We start from the raw sequence: 22,652 nt of genomic DNA, 5'->3' as shown, positions 1-22,652 counted from the left end.
GAGCAGCCCCACACCCAGGGCAGTATCTACAGAATTCCTGCAGACGCCCCCTCGCAATGGCACACGAACTGCTGGGTGGACACGGTCCTCAGGCAGGTGGGGCACTTTAGAGTCCTTCAGAGTCTGAATCAACTTATCCAAATCCTCTCCAAATAAAAAAAACCCCAAAAGGGAAATTTAGTGAGTTTAGTTTTGGACGCTGCATCCGCCAAGTTTCTTTATTTTTGATATACCGTCTATCAAAACAAATGTCTAGACAGTGTACAATATAAAAAGATTATGAGGGACAGTTAAAATAAGTAAATAAAAGCAATATTTTATCATATATTAAAAAAAATACTAGACAGATTCCGATTAACGTACATGAAACAGAAGGAGAGTAGGGGAGGGCAAGGATATTCAAAATACATTGAAGTAAAATTAATAAAAAAGGACGGGAAATGGGAAGTGTGAAGAGGCAGATGTGCAGAGACAGACGGAACTACAATCAATAAATGTGTGGATGAGGAGATGGTGTGAAGAAGAGGGATTTCACTTCGTGAGAAACTGGACAACATTCTGGGGAAAGAGCAAGCTCCACCCCCACTACACCTGAGCACAGCGGGAACTAGACTATTACCAAACAATGTAAAGATATGAATAGAGCAAGCTTTAAACTAAGAGGAAGGGGAAAGCCGACAGTCGACCAGGTGTTGATGATTCGGAAGACAGTATCCTGAAAGGATATTGAGTGGGGAGAGTGCTGGGAAGACACCAAAAACACCAAGAAAACAACAAAAAATACCAAACAGGCGACGTATAACCAACAGAGCCAAACGAATCAAGAAGGGGATAGGAGGAGTCTACTACAAAAGGGAACAAGAGGAAGGGAAAAAGCACAAAAAGGAAGGGAAAAAACACAATAAGGAAACATACCATGTACCACAAGGGGAAGACAAGAGAGACAATAAACAAGAGTTTGCAGAAGGGGACGGAAAGAATAATGAATCACATGGGAAAATAACAAGAAAACAAAAATATGGAGACTTACATTGTATGTACACTAATGCAAGAAGCCTGAAGAACAAAATGGGGGAACTAGAAATCATGGCCAAAGATGAGAACCTAGACATCATAGCAATCACAGAAACATGGTGGAACGAGGAAAACAAATGGGACACAGTACTGCCAGAGTACAAGCTATACCGGAGAGACAGGACACATCAGAGAGGAGGAATAGCACTGTACGTAAGGGATACCATGCAAACGACCGGAGTGGACGCAGCACCGACAAATGACCAACTGGAATCAATATGGATTAAAATACCAGGAATAAAGGGAACCGAGATAAAGATGGGCCTGTACTACTGCCCACCTGGGCAAACAGAAGCAAAGGATGAAGAACTGAGAGCCGAGTTGAGGCGAGAATGTAAAAACGAAAACACCATAGTTATGGGAGATTTCAACTATCCTGGGATAGACTGGAGCCATGGAGTTTCAAAATGCTCAAAGGAATCGGAGTTCCTGGAGGCTGTACGGGACTGCTACTTGGAATAGCTTGTCAAGGATCCAATGAGAGGGACAGCTATTCTGGATTTAATCCTCAACGGACTGAGAGGACCTGCCCACGAAGTGGAAGTAGTGGGACCATTAGGAAACAGTGATCACAACATGATTCAATTCAAAGTGGAAATAGGTAGGCCAAAGGGGAGGAGAACCATTGCAACATCGCTCAACTTCAGGAAAGGGAACTATGATGCCATGAGACAAATGGTAAAGAGAAAACTCAGGAATAGACCCAGAAAGGCACAGACGGTGGAGCAAGCCTGGACCCTATTCAAGGATGCGGTAAACGAAGTGCAAAACATGTATATACCCAGGTTTAGAAAGGGGTGCAGAAAGAATCAAGCGAGAGACCCAGCATGGTTAACCAATGAAGTTAAGAAGGTGATAGGAGACAAGAAAAAATCCTTCAAGATGTGGGAAAAGGATAAACCGAAGAAAATTGGAAAGAGCACAGGAAGCATCAAAAAGAATGCCACTGCGTGGTCAGAACAGCAAAAAAAGAGTATGAAGAGAGACTTGCCAAGGAGGTACGGAATTTTAAACCATTCTTTCGATATGTGAAAGGAAAACAACCAGCGAGGGAGGAGGTGGGACCCCTGGATGAGGGAGGGAGGAAGGGAGTGATAAAGGAGGTGGCGGACAGACTAAGCACGTTCTTCTCATCGGTATTCACAAAAGAGGACACATCCAACGTGCCGGAACCCGAAAAATTCTTCAAGGGAGACCAAGAGGACAAATTATAGTGCATGGAGGTAAACCTCGAAGACGTACTCAAACAGATAGATAGACTAAAAACGGACAAATCTCCGGGCCCAGACGGAATCCACCCGAGAATACTAAAAGAGCTTAGAGACGAAATAGCAGAGTTACTACAAAAGATTTGCAACCTATCCTTGAAAACAGGGGTAATCCCGGAGGACTGGAGGATAACGTATGTTACACCCATCTTCAAGAAAGGATCCAGAGGCGACCCAGGGAATTATAGACCGGTCAGCTTAACCTCAGTTCTGGGGAAGATGGCCGAATCATTAATCAAGGACGTATCAATGAGCTATAGAAAAAAATAAGCTGATGAGAACAAGCCAGCATGGTTTCTGTAATGGTAGATCATGCCAAACGAACCTACTGCACTTTTTTGAGGGGATAAGTGAGCAATTGGACAAAGGTGACCCCCATAGACGTAGTGTACCTGGACTTCCAGAAAGCCTTCGACAAGGTGCCTCACGAGCGCCTACTAAGGAAACTGTGGAACCACGGTCTGGAAGGGGACATTCACAGATGAATCAAAAACTGGCTGGCGAACAGGAAACAGAGAGTAGGAGTGAAAAGTCACTATTCTGACTGGAAAGGGGTCACGAATGGCGTCCCGCAGGGGTCAGTGCTAGGACCGCTGCTGTTCAATATATTTATTAATGACCTGGAAGCAGGGACGAAGGGTGAAATTATAAAATTTGCGGACGACACAAAACTCTCCGGTAAGATTAGAACTGTTGAGGAATGTGGAGAACTTCAAAGGGACCTGAACAAACTGAGTGAGTGGGCAAATAAATGGCAGATGAGCTTCAATGTGGAGAAAAGTAAAGTCATGCACATGGGGAAAGGAAACCCGATGTACAATTACACGATGGGGGGGATATTATTGGGGGAAGGCAACCTAGAAAGGGACTTGGGGTTTATGGTGGATAGAACAATGAAACCGGCGGCACAATGTGCTGCGGCCTCGAAAAAGGCGAACAGAATGTTGGGCATTATCAAGAAAGGTATTGCTACCAGAAGCAAGGAAGTTATCCTCCCGCTGTATAGGGCGATGGTGTAACCACATCTGGAGTACTGCATTCAATACTGGTCGCCGTACCTTAAGAAGGATATGGTGATACTGGAGAGGGTCCAGAGAAGAGCAACAAAAATGATAAAGGGCATGGAGAACCTTTCGTATGCTGAGAGATTGGAGAAGCTGGGGCTCTTTTCACTGGAAAAGCGGAGACTTAGAGGGGATATGATAGAAACTGAGAAGATCATGAAGGGTATAGAGAAAGTAGAGAGGGACAAATTCTTCAGACTGGCGGGAGCAACAAAAACTAGAGGAAATTCGGAAAAATTGAAGGGAGACAGATTCAGAACAAATGCCAGGAAGTTCTTCTTCACTCCGAGGGTGGTGGACACCTGGAACGCGCTTCAAGAGGATGTGGTAGAGCAGAGTATGATTTTGGGTTTCAAAATGGGACTGGACAAGTTCCTGAAGGAAAAGGGGATTGAAGGGTACAATTAGTGGGGTACTATACAGTACAAATGCTTTAGAGTAATAGATCACTTACAGGTCATTGACCTGGGAGGCTGCCGTGGGACCGGACTGCTGGGCATGATGGACCTATGGTCTGACTCAGCAGAGGCGATGCTTATGTTCTTATGGGAGGGGAAGCCAAAAGGTACGACGCGTGGCCATTCCAAAAGCCATAGACATGGCAGACATCCACACCAAGTCATAAAAGGCATCCGAGAGCAACAAGGCAGCCATCTCAATCTTTGCCACTTCCTGATCCACCAAGGACCAGTCTTCAGACTCACGATCCAGGACACGCTCGGTCCACCGAAAAAGGGCCCAAGACACCAGTCCCCTCCCCCCCCCAAATAGCTGCCTGGACTCCCAAGGCAGAAACAGCACAGTTACTTACTGTAACAGGTGTTATCCAAGGAGAGCAGGCAGCTATTCTCACATATGGGTGATGTCATCGACGGAGCCCGGATGTGGACGCCTCACAAGCAGACTTGTTTGAAGAAACTTGAAATTTTGAGTCGCCCGCACTGCGCATGAGCGAGTGCCTTCCCATCCAGCACAGGGCACGTCTCAGTTCAGATAGCTAGCAGAGAAGCCAACCAGGGGAGGAGGGTGGGTTGTGAGAATAGCTGCCTGCTGTCCTTGGATAACACTTGTTACGGTAAGTAACTGTGCTTTATCCCAGAACAAGCAGGCAGGTATTCTCACATATGGGTGACCTCCAAGCTAACCAGAATGGGATGGTGGGAGTGTTGGCAATTTAGGAGAATAAATTTTGTAATACTGTTTGGCCAAACTGTCCATGCCATCTGGAGAAAGTATCCAGATAATAGTGAGAAGTGAAGGTATGAACCGAGGACCAAGTAGCAGCTCTACAAATTTCCTCAATAAGTGTAGATCTGAGGAAAGCTACTGAAGCTGCCATTGCTCTGACTTTATGGGCTGTGACTTTACAGTGAAGGGGTAATCCAGCCTGGGCATAGCAGAATGAGATAAAAGCCGCCATCCAGTTGGAGATGGTACGCTTAGAAATAGGATGTCCCAACTTATTTGGATCGAAGGAGACAAAAAGTTGAGGAGCAGTTCTGTGTGATTTGGTGCGTTCCAAGTAGAAGGCCAAAGCATATTTACAGTCCAGAGTATGAAGAGCTGATTCTACAGGGTGAGAATGAGGCTTTGGAAAAAAACACTGGAAGTACGATGGATTGGTTGAGATGAAATTCTGAGACCACTTTAGGTAGGAATTTCGGATGAGTATGAAGAACCACCTTGTCATGATGGAACACAGTGAATGGTGGGTCAGTAACTAAAGCTTGCAGTTCACTGACTCTTCGAGCAGAAGTGAGGGCAATGAGAAACACCACTTTCCAAGTGAGATACTTCCGATGAGCCTTATCAATTGGTTCAAATGAAGGCTTCATGAGATGAGTAAGGACAACATTGAGGTCCCAAACCATAGGAGGCGGTTTGAGAGGAGGTTTGACATTGAAAAGTCTTTTCATGAATCTGGAAACCACCGGATGAGCAGAGAGGGGTTTCCCTTCAATTGGCTGATGGAAAGCCGCAACTGAACTGAGATGGACTCAGATCGATGTAGACATGAGGCCAGAATTGGATAAGTGCAAAAGGTAATCCAAAACAGAAGATAAGGAGGAATGTTGAGGCTCCTTATGATGAGAAAAACACCATGTAGAAAATCTAGTCCATTTCTGGTGATAGCATTGTCTAGTGGTAGGCTTCCTAGAAGCTTCTAAAATGTCCCTTACAGATTGAGAAAAGTAAAGAGGGGTTATGTTGAGAGGTACCAGGCTGTCAGGAGTAGAGACTGCAGGTTGGGATGAAGCAGAGATCCTTGACTCTGTGTAAGCAGAGAAGGAAAAACTGGTAGAAGGAATGGTTCCCTGCTGCTGAGCTGAAGTAGAAGGATTGTCTCAGCCACCGAGGAGCGATTAGAATCATGGTGGCATGATCGTTCTTCAATTTGACCAGAGTCTTGAGAATGAGAGGGAATGGAGGAAATGCGTAGAGGAAAAGATTCGTCCATTCCAGAAGAAAAGCATCTGCCTCGAGGCATTGAGGAAAGTATATCCTGGAGCACAACTGAGGCAGTTTGTAGTTGTGGGGAGCTGCAAAGAGGTCTATCTGTGGCATTCCCCACTGTGAAAAAATGTGGCGAAGAGGCGAGGAATAGAGAGTCCATTCGTGAGGTTGCAGTAGACAACTCAAGTTGTCCGCCAAGCAATTCTTTGCCCCTTGAATGTAGACAGCTTTGAGGAAGGTGTTGTGGCGGATTGCCCAGTCCCAAATCTCCAGAGCTTCTTGCCAAAGGGAGGCAGACCCTGTCCCTCCTTGTTTGACATAATACATGGCGACTTGGTTGTCCGTCTGAATGAGGACTACTGTGTCGTGAAGCAGATGTTGAAAAGCATGGAGAGCTTTGAGGATCGCTCTGAATTCCAACTGATTGATATGACACTGACGATCTGTACTGGTCCAGAGGCCTTGAGTATGGAGACCATCGAGATGAGCGCCCCAAGCATAGGTCGAAGAGTCTGTTGTGAGGACCTTCTGATGAGTGGATGTTTGAAAAAGCAAGCCTCTGGAAAGATTGGAAAGAGACCATCCACCAACGGAGAGACTTCTTCAAGGAAGGAGTGACTGAAATGTGTCGATAAGGAGGGTCGCAAACTTGCGTCCATGGAGATGCCAGGGTCCACTGAGGAATTCTGAGGTGAAGTCTGGCAAAGGGAGTCACGTGTACTGTGGAGGCCATGTGACCCAGAAGTACCATCATGTGTCTCGCTGAGATAGAAGAGCGGGAAGACACTGTGTGACAGAGTTGAAGAAGAGCTTCCAGACGTTGTTGTGGCAGGAATGCTCTGAATTGGACAGCGTTCAGAACAGCTCCAATGAATTGTAGATTCTGAGAGAGCTGAAGTTGAGATTTGGGAAAGTTGATTTCAAATCCCAAACTTTGTAGGAACCAGGTAGTCCGTTGGGTCGCTACAGTAACCCCTTGAGATGTGGAATCTTTGATGAGCCAGTCGTCGAGGTAGGGAACTACCTGAAGACCATGATTCCTTAGAGCAAATGCAAGGAGTATCTCACTTCCGTCTCACCACACAATTGTTTCCCACGTACTCACCTTTATAGGACCCCCAGGGACCCCTGAAGAAGACTTTTTGTCGAAACGCGGACTGTCTTGGTTCCTGTATCCCTAGCGGACTAGGGTCCTTTAAGGCTCTTATGTGGATGATTTATTTTTATGTGGATGGAATTATTTTATGTGGATGATTTCAGTGTACCTTTGGAACTTTGACACTTTCAAATAAAGTCCATTTAGGAACATCGTCACTCCAGAGTTTTTTTGGGTTTTCTCTGGATTTTCTTCTTTGTGGATATTTTGGGGTCAATTCCTTTTGTTTTTTCCTTAGAGCTGCTGCCACCACTACCAGGCATTTGGTGAACACTCTGGTTGACGAGGCCAAGCCGAAGGGTAGTACTCTGTATTGATAGTGCAGATTCCCCACCCGAAATCTGAGGTATTGACGGGAGGCTGGATGAATGTAGGCCTCCTTGAGATCCAGAGAGCATAACCAGTCGTTCTGCTCGAGAAGGGGATAAAGGGATGCCAGGGACAACATTCGAAACTTTTCTTTGACTAGGAATTTGCTGAGAGCCCTGAGATCCAGAATGGGTCGCAGATCGCCCATCTTCTTCGGAACAAAGAAGTAACGGGAGTAAAACCCCCTGTTCTGCTATTCCAAGGGAACTGGTTCGATGGCATGGAGATGAAGCAGAGCTTGAGCTTCCTGAAGAAGGGCAGTCTGGGATGGATTGGAAAGATACTCTCTTGGAGGAAGCTCTGGTGGAACCTGAGTGAAATGAAGAGAGTATCCTTCCCTGATGATGGTAAGCAACCAGAGGTCGGATGTAATTATTGTCCATCGGTTGTAAAAATGATGGAGACGACCTCCTATAGGGGGAAAGGGAGACAGAGACAGAACGGTGGAGGTTATTGTCAGTTTGAAAGTGGCCCCCCACAATATTAGGTGGTAGGGGTTAAGTGAAATGCGCACTGACAGACGCCAGGTCCCAGGTTCAGTTCCTTCACAGAAGTTTCATTAGGGATAGAATCAAATAAGAAGCACAGCCAGGGGTGATTATATAAAGAATATATTATAGAAATAGTCTTACAGAAAAGTAATATTTATAAGTATTACAATTAAGCAGAGAGCGTTACACTTAAGCAGAGAGCAAGCAGTCTCACTGCCTTACAGAGGTCAGAGACAGAGAGGGACATAGAAGCTTGCAGTTCTAGGAAGCTTCGTGTTCCATAGATAAAGGGAAGGATAGACAGAGAGAGGGGGAGCCAAAATGTCAAGCCAAGAGCCAAGAGATAGCTAGATAGAAAGAGAGAGAGAGGGCCAAGACCCCTCTCCTGATAGCTCCATAGAAAAAGAGAGAGAGATGTGTGTTGCAGAGAGCAGGCTTTTATACCTTGACTCAATATAGAAACCTGTATGCCCCAGTATCTTTCTGTTTAGAATTTGTAAACTGTTTGAAACAATGGTTAATTTAATTGCTAAGGAGGGTGAGATACCTGTAAGCATGGTGATGGGATTAAGTCTCTGGCTTGATCTGTGCACCATTGTCCTAAGCACCCTCTTAATCAGACATTAACACCTTTTAGCTAGCCATGATTCAATCAGGGCTACTTGAAACTTAAAATATATCAATCAGGGCTACTTAAAACAGTTTCCCTGCACTAAGGGTCTATCTGCCTTCCCATGCCAGGGTCAGATTGATATAATCTCCCAGAGGCCTCTAGGCTGATAGTTATGCTCTGTTGTAAACAGTCAAAAAGGCTGAGAAGCCTAAGGTGCAGCAGAAGGTTGGAGTTTCTGTTGCTTCTGAGATTGCTGTTTTTTCAGAGGAGGGAGGCTTTGGAGCAAAACGCCTTTGATAGATAACAGTAGGGCGTGCAGGCTTGGCAGGAGCTGGCTTTGGTTTAGGTCTGACTATAGAAGCAAATGACTTTTCATGGTCAGATAATTTCTTGGTGGCTGCCTCGATGGATTCATCAAAGAGGTTGTTGCCCTCACAAGGAATGTTAGCTAAGCGGTCTTGAAGATTAGAGTCCATGTAAATGGTACGAAGCCAGGCAAGACGACGCATAGCTACAGAGCAAGCAGCCGCTCGGGCAGACAACTCGAAGGCATCATAAGATGATTGGAGAAGATGCAGACGTAATTGAGAAAAAGAAGCAATGACTTCTTGAAACTCAAAATGCATTTGATTATCCAAATAAGCCAAAAACTTTGGTAGAAGAGAAAGAAGAAATTCAAAGTAAGTGATGAAATAAAAAATTATAATTGAGGACTTCAGAGGACATCATAGCATTCTGGTACATGCGATGTCCAAATTTATCCATAGTTTTCCCTTCCAGGAGGAGCTGTGGCATAGACCTTGGAAGGATGGGATCTCTTCAAGGAGGATTCAACCAGCAGGGATTGATGAGATAACTGTGAGTTGTCAAACCCTTTATGATGCACAGTTTTATACCTAGAGTCCAATTTTCCTGGAACAGCTGGTATGGAAAAAGGTGTTTCCAAGTATCGAGCAAAAGTCTGATTCAAAAGCTTATGAAGTGGAAGCTTAAGACACTCTGCCGGAGGTTGAGGAAGATGCATGACTTCTAGATATTCTTTAGAATACTTGGAGCCAGTATCAAAGTCTACAGCCATTTGTTGCAGGAAAGATGAGAAGATAGCTGATCTGCCAATGCTTTGCCTCGAGAAGGACTCGCGGATGTCGAGGCAGCCTGTGTCGAAGAAGAAGCTTCAGCATGGTAAAAGGCATCAAAGGAACCTTGTGACTTAGACGAAGCAATTGAGACCGGAACATCCTCGAGGTCCAGCATCAGAGACCTCGAAAGAGGAGTCGGTGGTCTGGTCGATGTTGGAGTAGATCGAGGCTTCGAGGAAGATGGTCTGTCCTGAGAAGAGGAATGATGCCTGGAAGGTTGCCTCGTTGAAGGCCTCGAATGTCAATAAGAACTGTGTCTGGAACCAGATCTCGAGGATTGAGGAGATTTTGCCTCGGAGACGTAGGCAGCCGATGCCGATGTATGAATAGGACTAGAGGCTGTAGATCGAAGCTCCAGAGGCTTGGTGGAGGAACCTCAATGTACTCTCAAAGACTCTGCTCCTTGTTTAGAGTGTGAGGATTCTCGTTGAGGCACTCGCAAAGAATCTGCTCCTTGCTTTTCGTGCTTGGATGGCAGACCAGACACTCGCAAAGACTCTGCTCCCTGCAAAGAGTGTGGAAGTTCAGACTGGGGCAAAGGAAGCAGTTCGACCTCGCGGGAGTCTGCTGAATGCCCAGGCTTGGTAAGAGGAAGCAGTTTAGGTCCCATGTTGGTAAGGAACTGAATAAACTGCTTCTCTAACATGGTCTGGAAAGAAGCCGGCAAGGATGGATCCACGTCTGAAACCGGACCACCTGCTTTGGCTGGAGGTTCCTTTGAGGTAGTGCGAGTGTGTTTCGACTTAGGAGTCTTGGACACTTTAATCACCACCGGCGGAACCGACTGCTGAGCTATCTGACCTGAGGAACCAGGGGAAGATACAGCAGATGACGTCGAAGCAAGAGCTGCTGCAAACGACAAAGGTCTGATGAGGCTCAAGGTGGAAGCAGTAGGCGCAGAAGGAGCCTCAATGGAAATCGAGGCCGAAGACGCATTCGAAGTCGAGGGATCAGTAGAAGACTCCATCTCGAAAAGCTTGTCCACCAGAATGCAATGATGCTTGAAAGCACGAGGCTGAAGTGTTTGGCAAGGCAGGCACGACCTAGGATGATGTTTCGGCCCAAGGCACTTGAGGCAGCGTCCGTGAGGGTCCGTAAGAGAGATTGCGCACTGACACTTGCTACATTTCTTAAAGCCTGTAGCAGGCCGGGACATAGATGTAAAAATAGCCGCCGCAAAGTCGAAACCCTAGGGCTGCGGCTGAGCGGCCTCTCCCAGAAAACAAACAGAAGAAGAAAAAATTTTTTTTAAATAAACTAAAATAAAAGAAATAAAATAAAACAGCGATTCGTGAAGAAAAAAACACAAACCGTGGTTGAGAGAAGGCACAAAGTGAACAAAGTTAAACACAGAGAGTCAAAGATGGACTTCTCGGCACCGCGGAAAACTGAGAACTGAGGAGACGCGCCCTTTGCTGGGCGGAAAGGCACTCGCGCATGCGCGATGTGGGCGACTCAAAACTTCGAGTTTCTTTATGCAAGTCTGCTTGTGAGACGTCCGCATCCGGGCTCCGTCGATGAAGTCACCCATATGTGAGAATACCTGCCTGCTTGTCCTGGGATAAATCAAAATTCTGTTTAAGAATGGTCTCCAACTTACGCTCCTCAGAGTCCCGTAAGGCAGAACTGCCCCCTACAGGCACGGTATGCCGCTTAGAAATCGCTGAGACCACCGTGTCCACCACTAGCGACTTCAAGGTAGCCTTAACTCCTTCCGGGATAGCATACAAACAAGCCATGGAGCACGCAAACCAAAACAGCACCTCTGGCGTATTCCACTGCGCCAGGACAAGATCCCGAATATCCTGATGCATAGGAAAAGAGCAGGAAGCAGCGCATTTCCCTCTAAGAGGGTCTCCCACACACAGGGCCTCCAGTGACACCTCTTTGAAACGCAGCACTGAGAAGACCTGCTGAATCAGGCCTGGCAGCTTATCCCTCTGAAAAAGGCGCACCACGGACACCTCTTCGCCGGAAAGCGGGAAACCAGACTCCTAGACACCAGTGGCAGTCCCCTCGAGAGGATCCTGGAATTCCTCAAAAGGGTCCAGGTCCTCAACCAGGCAGCCACGTTCCTCTGACCACAAATCTTCGTCTCAAGCCACCCTTGGGAGCTTGAACGAGGGAGGAGGAAGAGGGCGTAGAGGGAGGCAAAGCCACAGGGGGTGAAAATAGGCTCTGCACAAAGCAAAAATTAAATCAGGGGAAATTCCCCCAGGGGTCCCATGGGATTCTCTGCCACATCAGGGGACTCAGCAGAAACCTGCCCCTGTTTTTCCAATAGAGGGGGAAGGTCACCTGAGGTTGCAGACAAAATGGAGGAGCCTGCCGTCAAAAATGGAGAAGTTCCTGCCAAAAATAACTCCTCCAGGGCCTGTAGTGGCTGGGAAGCCTGAACTGTCCCAGCCACTAAAGTATGCAAGCTGGCATAAGCTGTTAAATAAACAGCTGTGAGGGAATCTCCAGCTGAACCAGTGGTAAGGGAATCCTTTTTACCTTTACTGTAGACAGCTGAGGAAATCCCTCTGTGGGAGGTGGGGGAAGGCCGGGCTTCCCCACTGCTCCCTGCCGACTTGCGAGGTACTAGTGGTGGGGAGCCCTGGACACCGGCACCCACTGCCGACAAGGCTCCTCCACCGCACTGGCCTGTATACCGCTTAAGCAGGCCGGCCGCGAGTGCCTCGCGTCTGGAGCACAATGAGCATTTTTTCCTTTGTAAAGTGCTCATTGCTCTATACGCAACCTAGCTAGAAGAAAAGTGCCGATTAGTTGGAAAAAAAAAACAACCCAAAAACAAACAAACCAGTAAAATACAGCAAATTTAAAGGGAAAACAACCCTTCAGACCTCAGGATTTTTTTTTTTTTTTTTTACAGAACAGACTCCACGGGCTCTCAAAGCAGTATGCCTTGCCTGAGCTAGGGACAAGGCTTACTGCTGAGGCACCTCTACAAAAATGTTGGGGAGGTGGAGTAAAATGGGGGAGGGACCCAGCACAAGACCCGAGGTCAGACGGATCCCAGAACAGGGCCCACCCAAGCTCAATCCGGCACAAAAACGGGGACCAGGATCCCTAAACAAATTCCAATAGCCCTACCAAGGGAGATGGGTACAGCTCACTCACACCTGCTGGAGACTGAAAGAAGACTGATAGGAATAGGGAAAGGCACCTATTATGTACTATTCCAGAGTTTTGTTTTCAGTGTCCATCTGCTGGTCATGATGAGATATAACCTGCTTGTAAGATTAACCTATGCCGTCTGGAGAGTTTCTAAAGAAGAATGTGTTTTTAACCTTTGAAGACAACATAAAATATCTTAAAGATAGATCCTGCTACAAGCATGGATTCCAACTGCTGCTTTTGAGATGGAGATAGCTAAGCAGAACAAAGACTTGATAAAGTGTGGGAATACATTTTGGCTCTGATTCTATAAACGGCGCCATTGTGGTGGCTGCCTTAAAAATGGCTGCTGATCGTGTGTCAATCACACAATGACTCCGTTTATAGAATCGCGGCTTTGGAAAAGAGGCACCAGAAATGTAGGCCAGGGTTACATGAATCGCACCTACGGAGGCGTTTTATGATTCCTAATGCCACTTATGGCGTTAGCCACACCTACAGTGGTATTAGGCATTGTAAAGCACCTCCATAGGCACAACGCAGGCGTTGTTTAAGGTACCAGTAGGCACCTATGTTTTCCCTTTTAAAATGATAGTTTTTAAATGGTAAGTTAAGCGCTGGTAGGGCACCTAAAGGCACCTAACAAGACACTGTTTATAGAATGGGTCTTCTTGTTGTGCTTTAAGACAATAGTAGCAATGCTTTGCAAGACCCTTTTCTATATAAGCACATAATAGATCTTCTAAAAATAAATTTTTCTTTATCTTTATTAACATTTCAACTAAATTCACAAGACAAAACTTTGCTACAAGAAACACAGATATGAAAAATATATAAAAAGAAAAATGTAAATTAACCCTTCATTAAACTTCTAATAATGGGGAGTGGTCAAAAGGAAAAGTAAAGAGACTAACAAGTATCAGTGCAACCAAGGAAAAAGTCTAATGTGAAACCATTCATACTACTACTATTTCTAAAAACCCTGCTATTTAAGAAATACTTGAAAACAAATTAATCACCACAGGAATCATCTCAATACCTGGAAGCAATGTCCAGATAACTTCCTATATAATCCGCCTTGAACTGCAAGGTAATGGCAGAACAGAAATCACTAATGTAATGTAATTTCTAAACCCAATACAGCTCTCATATAATTTTCTTTAAACTAAGAAAATCCTTCAACTTTTCCTGGGAATACAAGATGTATTTAGATCCTGCATAACAAACCAGGCATTTACATGGATGCCAGCAGAAAAGTCACTCCTGTATGTTCTCGAGTAAACTTTGCAATATCTGGATAAACCCAATTTTTTGACCTCCAAAGGGAATATGAGCATTCTTAAAGTAGAGTAAAATCATATTCATTTTTTGTTCAAAAAGAAATGATACTAATAGCGTTTCTCTCAGTGGTATCTGCTATAGATTTTGATAATATATCAGCCATACTAGAACAATCTGTGCCTCTCCTCTGTTTTTCCGCTCCCCAGTTCCTAGGACCACATTCTTAATAGGCAAATAATACATTTTGTTAATCGGAGGGATAAGAGGAAACTTTCAAATAGGTATTTCAGATGGAAGATCAAACATCTGTTGAAATTTTCCATCTGTTCAAGTTTCCTACGCAACAGCAGATTATCTTTCACCACTGAAACTTTGAATTGCTGGAGATACCGCACTTCTTCCTGCACTTGCCTGGCCCAATCTGTGAGATCTTCTTTAACACATTCAACAGTCTTAGAATTTTCAAACTTTTTAGCCTTAAATGTTACCTGTTCAATTGATTTAGAGTCTCTAGAATTTAAGTGTTGAAGGACATTCCAGATTATAACCAGAGAGACCTCCGTGGACGTAGCAGAAACTGCTACTCTTGTGTTCTGAATATAGATGTGTGTATCTCCCCCTACTAACGCCACCATACTCGAACATGGAGGACTGTTGGACTCTGGAGGCCACACAGAGGTCTCAAGCCCCTTTGCGGAAGCTCCTTTGCCACTCCTCAATTCGGGGTTAACATCTCTGGCATCTAATGAATGGGCTGCAGTTATGAAACAGTCAATCGTCTGCTGTATGGGGGAAGAGTCCTCACCATCCCCTTCCTCTTTGTATTCAGCATTGAGAAAGGTAAAAAATAAAAGGCACTCTATGAGCTTCCTGACCTGTCTCACAGCAAACTCATACCACCACCGTTTTGGTCACTCGCCTAAATATTTTTTAATTTGTAAGAATTATAAATGAAATCATCCAGAAGGTGGCTGCAGAATAAGGATGTGTCCTTTGACATTCCCATTTTTGACCTAAAGGATTGTAGTGATGGTGAAAAGGAAAAGTAACTTAATTTCCAACAGAATCCTTGCCAATTCCTCTAAGTCTCTTGGACATTTTGTAGTTTTAAAGCACAGAACCAAGTGATTTTCTGCTGTCTACCTCATCAACAGTATGATATTAGAGACCTCGCTCAGCAATACACGGTGCAAAGGGATGTGCTGTCCCCATTCTATTTAGCACAGCATTACTTAGCTAAAAGCAGCAGCAATCTTCCTTTGTGTGGAACTAGCTGGACACCAGTTTTTCAATAAAACTTTCTGCATCTTCAAGGCTCTGCAGGTGAATGTGGATGGCTCAGAGTTGTTTTACAATCAACAGGGCAAAGGTTTTGAGGAGCAAGCAGAGTTTTAATTCAGGTTAGTTTTTACTTAATCCTAAAATTATGTCTTTGGAAGTAAGATAGACTGTGACCAATCCTTGATTTTCAGTTTCAAACAAAGATTTTATGAGACTTCTTTATTTTCCAAGGAATTTCATGCAGTGTACAATTTATAACAGGGGTCTCAAAGTCCCTCCTTGAGAGCTGCAATCCAGTCGGGTTATCAGGATTTCCCCAATGAATATGCATGAGATCTATGTGCATGCATTGCTTTCAATGCATATTCATTGAGGAAATCCTGAAAACCCGACTGGATTGCAGCCCTCAAGGAGGGCCTTTGAGATCCCTGGTTTATAACATGCTTTTGGAATATGCAGGCAAGACTTAGGACGCCTTTTGAGCAGGGGTAATTTTTCGGGTAGCGCACACTAATCCGGTGCATGCGCCAAAAATGCTAGTGCACCTTTGTAAAAGGAGCCCTGAATCTTTGGTGTGAGGGTCTTAAAGTTGATAATCTTTAAAAACAATCTTAGGTTATGGTTAATTTAAGAATTCTTAAAATTTTTCTCTGTAATTCTTTGGTTTTGGCACATGAGATGTTAATCTATCTATCTGCTTGAAGTGTTGGAGTTCTCTCCCAATACATTGTCCTAGCTGGAAAAAACAAACAGACTGAATTAAGCAAATAATTATTATGGCGGAGGGGAGAGGTGTGAATTAACCAGAACAAGTTACCAATGGGCAGTATGGATTAGAGCAGTGGTTCCCAACCCTGTCCTGGAGGAACACCAGGCCAATTGGGTTTTCAGGCTAGCCCTAATGAATATGCATGAAGCAAATTTGCATGCCTATCACTTCCATCATATGCAAATCTCTCTCATGCATATTCATTAGGGCTAGCCTGAAAACCCGATTGGCCTGGTGTTCCTCCAGGACAGGGTTGGGAATCACTGGATTAGAGAATGACACGGGGAAAAAATCTGTCCCCGGCCCACCATCATCTGCACCGCCCCGTCACCGCCGTTCCCTTCACCGCCCCGTCACCGTCACTGCCATCCCTTTCACCGCCCCGTCACCGCCACTGCCATCCCATTCACCGCCCCGTCACCGCTGCATCCATATAAGCCTTAGTACTGTAATATTTAGCTTATTCCTTTCTTATAAATCAAAGTTCCTGCTGCTGAACTAGAGAAAGAGAGGTTCAGCTGGCAGGGCTTTGTTTATAAATTTTTATCAACACAACTAATATACTATTTTATCCTAAAGCAAAAAATAAACAAATAAATATAATTTTTTTTTCTACCTTTGTTGTCTGGTTTCTGCTTTCCACATCTTCTCATTCAATTCCTTCCATCCACTGTGTGTCTTCTCTCTGCATCTTCCATTTGCTGTTACTGTGCCTCTCCCTTCACCCCCCCCCAATTGGTCTAGCACCAATCTTCTTCCCTCCGCTCCCCCAAAGTCTGGCATCTGTCTTCTTCCCACTCTGTCTTCCACATTTCCCTTCGGGGTCTGTTCCTCTCCACCCTCCTTCAATGTCTGCCCTATTCCTTTCCACCACCACCCTTCCCTCCCTCCTTTACCATCTGTTCCTTTCTACTACCCTTCAGCTCCTCTCGCGTGGCCTATCTATCTACCTTCCTCCCTCTTATTTTCATGACACGTTACAATGTAATTTGTGCAAGCCACTGGAGCCTGCGAGCTCGGTCCCTGTCCCATCCCCACAAACCATCTCGCTTCTGTGCTCCTATTTTCCCCATTTCTATTATCTCCCCTATGTATCTGCCATTGCCCCCCCCCTGTGTCCATATACCATCCCCATGGCATGTCCCCTTTATGTCTCTGTCCCTATGCCCCATGCACATAATTTCCCCTCTTTCTGTTACCTTCCTGTGTCCAGATTTCCCCTATCTTCCTCTTCCATACCAGTGTGTCTCTTCTTTTCAGCCCCATCTAGCTTTTTTCCCTCTTTCTTCCCCCCCTGCTTCTAGCATCTGGCTCACCTGCCTGTCCTTCCCTTTCTTTCCTGCTGTGGGTTTTTCTTTCCGTCTTCATCCCCTTGGCCCAGAATCCTTTTCCCTTTCACTCCCTCCTTCCAGTTTGAGCCGGGAACACGAGCGATCGCACGGTCCCCACAGCCACCACCCGCCTGCCCAATCGATCCTACTGTTTAGCCAGCTCTCTCCCTTCTCCTCACCTTAGTTTGTAGGTTTTGTTTTTCGGCGACCTGCACGCGCGGCTTTTCAGTGTTCAATCTTCTGCAACTTCCTGTTTCCGGTTGCGTCAGAGCAGCAGCGGGTGCGCAGCTCTCTGATAGCGTGCAGGTCGCCCAAAAAGAAAACCTACAAACTAAGGTGAGGAGAAGGGAGAGAGCTGGCTAAACAGTAGGATCGATTGGGCAGGCGGGTGTGGGCTGCTGGGACCGCGCGATCCTTCATGCCTCACTGCGGGGACAAGACCATTCACCGCCCCACGGGGCGGTGAATGGCCTTGTCCCCGTCACCGCAGCGACTGCTAGCTTTCGTTCCCTGTTTCGGCGGGTCACCCGCGGCTAAACGCGGTAGCCGTGGGTAAACCGCCACTGTGTCATTCTCTAGTATGGATGTCTCAGTTTCTTTAATCTTCTTTACATTGGATAACGTCCCATCTATGCTTTCGGTGATGTTTACATTTGTCAAGAATTATGAATGAAGGTTTTCTTCTTGTTGTGTCCCACTGGCTTGTTAGTTAAGGTTTCAATTTCTTCTTTGATTCCTTTGTAAACATCTTAAGTTCTGAGGAAGTGTTATATTTTGGGGAACCAGATTTACTAGCCAAAAATTTCTTAAAATAATCATCTGAATAACCTGAATGTATAATGGGAGTTTAAATACAAATATTAGATCTATCTTTATTCTATTAGCCTTTTTAAATCCAGAATTGCACCTCTTTTCTTCAAAAATAGTCTCTCTTTCTTGTTGCCTTCCAGTACATTGTTCTAATGTAACTTCCTGTTTGTGTTTCTTGTTTTCCTTTTTTAATTTTGTATTATTTGTTAGGGAGTGCCATTTCTTTAAAATATATTTATAAATTTTGCTGAAAAATAATATGAAATTTAAAAAAAACAACAATCCAGGTAATGGTATCATAAAGCACAATCTTGTCTAAATCAGCATCCAAAGAGTGGGAAAAGTTTGCACCATTCATCCTTTTATAAACGAATGGATAATACTTCTTTCAAGACTGATTTTGGTATGCTCAATATAACAAAATTAAAACTAAATTTTTTATTTTATTTTACAAGCAAAAGAGATACACAAGTCAGTACTGAAAGAAGTTCACGTATTTAGCAGCAGCTGCTAAACATATAAATCTCTATCTGCATAATGCCCAACAATACCGATAGTTATAGATAGCAACTGAATATTGGTAATAAAGGGGGAAGTTACCAAAGTGGGCAACTATTTTACTGTTAACCCCGTTATTAGTAACTAAGGGCTCCTTTTGCAAAGGTGCGCTAGCGTTTTTAGCGCATGCACAAGATTAGCATGAGCTAGTCAAAAAATTACCGCCTGCTTAAAAGGAGGCGTTAGCGGCTAGCACGCGGGGCATTTTAGCGTGCACTAAAACCGCTAGTGCACCTTTGTGAAAGGAGCCCTAAATCTCACTGCATAAATGAGACCTGTGCTAAACATGTCTTAAAATTAGCTCATGTTAACAGCTATGCCCTTAAGTTAACGATTTTTGTGTTGTCCTATCTGTATTGTTGGCCAATTATACATACGGTATGTTCAGCACTGCTGCTTCTATGGATGATGCTACTGTATATGAAAATACATAAAGCATTTAAATACCATGCTCAGGATTTTAAAAATGCTGATCACAAGGTTAAATATTGACTAATATATTTGTCAATGTTGACAAAAGTTGGCCGACAGGGACTGTAAATCTTTGAATGAGACTTGCTAACCTGGTGCTTCATACTGATTAAAAATTTCATTTTTGTCAAAATAATATGGTCCTTGAAACTAATGCTTCCAGGCCTAGAAGACTTAAAGCACTAGAGGAAACATACAGAGTCTGAGAGAGAATGCATGCACTTATATCATCTGCCTTAAACAAACAGTGCCCTTTAAATGGCTGACAATTTACAGTCTACTGGCATGTCATGACTTCCTACAATAAACTCTCCTCCCTTGCACACCACCACCGATGTCACTAGTGCTGATCATGAGATGCTCACACTAGTGATGCCACAATACCATACTCACCCAGTGAGATGGCCCCAGTTGTTTGCTCAGTAAAGGCTTTCCCAAATGACTTGGTGGCACTTTCGATAACATTTCTTTCAGCTGAAATAAAAGGGACACAGGTGTATACTCAGCTGATTTGTTTATTTCTAAAAGCAGAATTGTACAAGACCAAGGGTAGAAAGAACTAGTATAACAAGACACAAAGAAGATTTCTTTTTCTGTGTTTTATTAATTTTCAATTTCAAAAATTTAATTTTTAAAAAAATGAAGATAAAAAATATGAAATAAAATCAATCTCTAATTCATGTCATGGAGAAAATAACACCATTCATTAATGCAAACAAAAATATTAATAACCCCACAATATCCCACTAAAATATACAAAAAAAAAAACTAAACAGCAAATTAGACAATCTAATCAAGTCAAACCAGATTTCCTTTGAAGAAAAGTGTTCAGATGAGTTGGGTCTGTTCCCCTGATAAATCACTAAACAGTTCCACAAAATCAAAGCATGACCACCCAGAATCAAAACCTTAGAACCTCATTTAAGGAAAAAATGTCTGAGGAACCTAAATAAATAGACCTTGCAGCCCTAGGAAAGAGTACAGTAAAACCTCGGTTTGCGAGTAACGCTGTTTGCAAGTGTTTTGCAAGACGAGCAAAGCACTCGAGCAAACTAACTCGCAAACCGAGCATTGACTCGATTTGCGAGCCCCCACCCGACCCCGGAAACCGGCAGTATTGCTCCCCCCGGGGCCATCATGCTGCTCCCTCCCTTCGCAATCGCCTCTCCCTCCCCTCACTGACCGGCCCTGTCTTTACCCGTGCGCCGCCGGTGTTAGAAAGTGCCTGACGCCGGTTTTCTGCTGAGCTGCTACTGGGCCTTGAGCATCTGTGCATGCTCAAGGCCTTCTGGATCTCACCCTCTCCGAGATTCTCATGAGACTCGAGATCCCATGAGAATCTCGGTGAGGGTGAGATCCAGAAGGCCTTGAGCATGCGCAGATGCTCAAGGCCCAGCAGCAGTCCAGCAGAAAACCGGCGGCAGGCACTTTCTAACACCGGTGGCACACGGGTAAGGACAGGGCCGGTCAGTGGGGAGGGGGGGAGGAAGAGGTGATAGCAGCACCTGTGGCCTCAGGGGAGCATGGGAGTCGGGTGAGTCCGGCAGGAGTGGGTCAGCACCTGAGACTCCCGGCCCGGGGGGGGGAGTAGTGACATTCGGGGGGGGGGGGGGCAGCGTCTGGGAGTGGCTACATACATGAACGGCAGGGCCAACGGTTCCTATTCGGGCTCGGTGGCGGTGGTTTGATTACAGCCAGCACCCTGGAGCCGGGGCGCACCATCACCACCCGCAATGACATGAGTGCCTTGCAATATAGCCCCCTCTCCAGTTCCCAGAGCTATGTGAGAGGCAGCGAACAGCAGTAGAGGCCTCCCCAAGAGAACTGGAGGAGCCACGTGGATAGGTCCGTGGCAGAGGCAGTGGTGGAGGCGTTGCTAATGGTAATTAAGTTTTTGGGATGTGGAACAAATTGTCCGAGTTTACATTAATTCTTATGGGAAAAGTTGCTTTGATATATGAGTGGTTTGGGTTATGAGCATGCTTCTGGAACAAATTATGCTCGTAAACCTAGGTACCACAGTATATTGTTTGACCACAAAACACTTCAGACCCAAAATACAAAGGATTTCTGCTCTAACTTTGATAGTTATGGTCCTATATTGGCATCTGAAATTTTACTAGGGCTAAGTGGCTAAATCCACACTTAAAAATATGGAATGCATACTTTCGTCGTAGGCTAGGCTAAGACTGAGACATGGCACACACTAATCATTTGAAGAAACTTGAGTTCTTTTTGATAGCCAGTCCTGAAGAACTTCACTGGACAGTATGTTCAAAAAACAGCTTCTTATACTTGAGAAACCTTAAAAAAAAAATAAAAAATAAAAACCACACCACATGGGTGCTTTGTATTCAGGAAAATCATTTTACTTATATTTTTTTGGTTGCGAAGAATTGTAGTTATGGAGAACTTTTTTTGCTGTAAAAGTTGGTTTAAAAAAAGGGTTAAAATATTGTAAAAATTAATTTAAAATATTACACTGAAAATTTCTCTAAACTCCTAAATTTAGGAATAAAAATGGATGGTGCAGGGGCAGATCTAGAGTTCCTAATTCTAGGTGAATGAATGTCAGGCCTAAATTTAGAAGTATAAAATTTCAAACTCCAAAACCAAGATGAATTTGCATCTGAAAGCTTGATTTCAAGGCAGAAAAATCACAAATTGTGGAATCTAATTTAGAAGCATTAAGGGCTCCTTTTACTAAGCTGTGATCATGGTTTTAGCGCGTGCTAAATTGCTGCGCTGGCTTTAGTTCTAACCGCGTAGCGCGGGTTTAGTGCATGGGCATACTGCGCGCGCTTAAAACGCTATTGCAGCTTAGTAAAAGGAGCCCTAAGGGGCTCTTTTATTAAGCTGCAGTAATAATCCACACTTGAAATCTCATAATCATGGAACCTAAATTAAGCTAGGTGTGCTGACTGAGACTTATTCCTTTATGGGCTGATGTAGAAACACAGATGGTAGAGCCAGTTCAGCGAGCTGTTTCTACTGTATAATAACAGAAAAAAAACAAACCTCGCCGTATGCTATAAACAGTGAGTATAAAAACTACTGTCATCTTAAAAATGCAGAAGTAATCCTGCAATTCACTGTCAAACATCATCCTTCATGTCCATGCTGAATAGCGACTGGCTCAGCCACCAGCAGAAAGGATAACATTGGGGGAAAGGAAGAAGTAGTCATCAATAAACTGCATTGGCCCCTGATCTCCCTTATCTTATAATGTTGATTCTTATGTTGTTGAATCAACATTATAAGATAAGTGGCCTTGGCAGCTGGCTAATGAATATTATGCCTTTTTGAATATAGAAAAGTTTAACAAGTGCATATATGAGAAAATGTTTTTAAAGGTAAGGTTATAAGGATAGGATTAGAGGTAATTTATAAAATTAGTCAGAGA

The 22,652-nt window shown here is 44.5% G+C and overlaps 1 protein-coding gene across 1 annotated transcript in view; it reads right to left on the bottom strand.

Moving 5' to 3' along the window:
* FAM98A (family with sequence similarity 98 member A) overlaps nt 1-22,652 on the bottom strand; it is a 130,793-nt gene that overhangs the window by 27,321 nt on the left and 80,820 nt on the right. The window contains 1 exon segment of the mRNA XM_033938897.1: nt 19,643-19,723. Within this exon segment, the coding sequence (XP_033794788.1) occupies nt 19,643-19,723 (81 nt within the window).

Source organism: Geotrypetes seraphini, chromosome 3, assembly GCF_902459505.1.
Source record: "Geotrypetes seraphini chromosome 3, aGeoSer1.1, whole genome shotgun sequence".
In the NCBI taxonomy this organism is placed as follows: Eukaryota; Metazoa; Chordata; class Amphibia; order Gymnophiona; family Dermophiidae; genus Geotrypetes; species Geotrypetes seraphini.
This window is presented reverse-complemented; position numbering and strand designations above follow the sequence as displayed.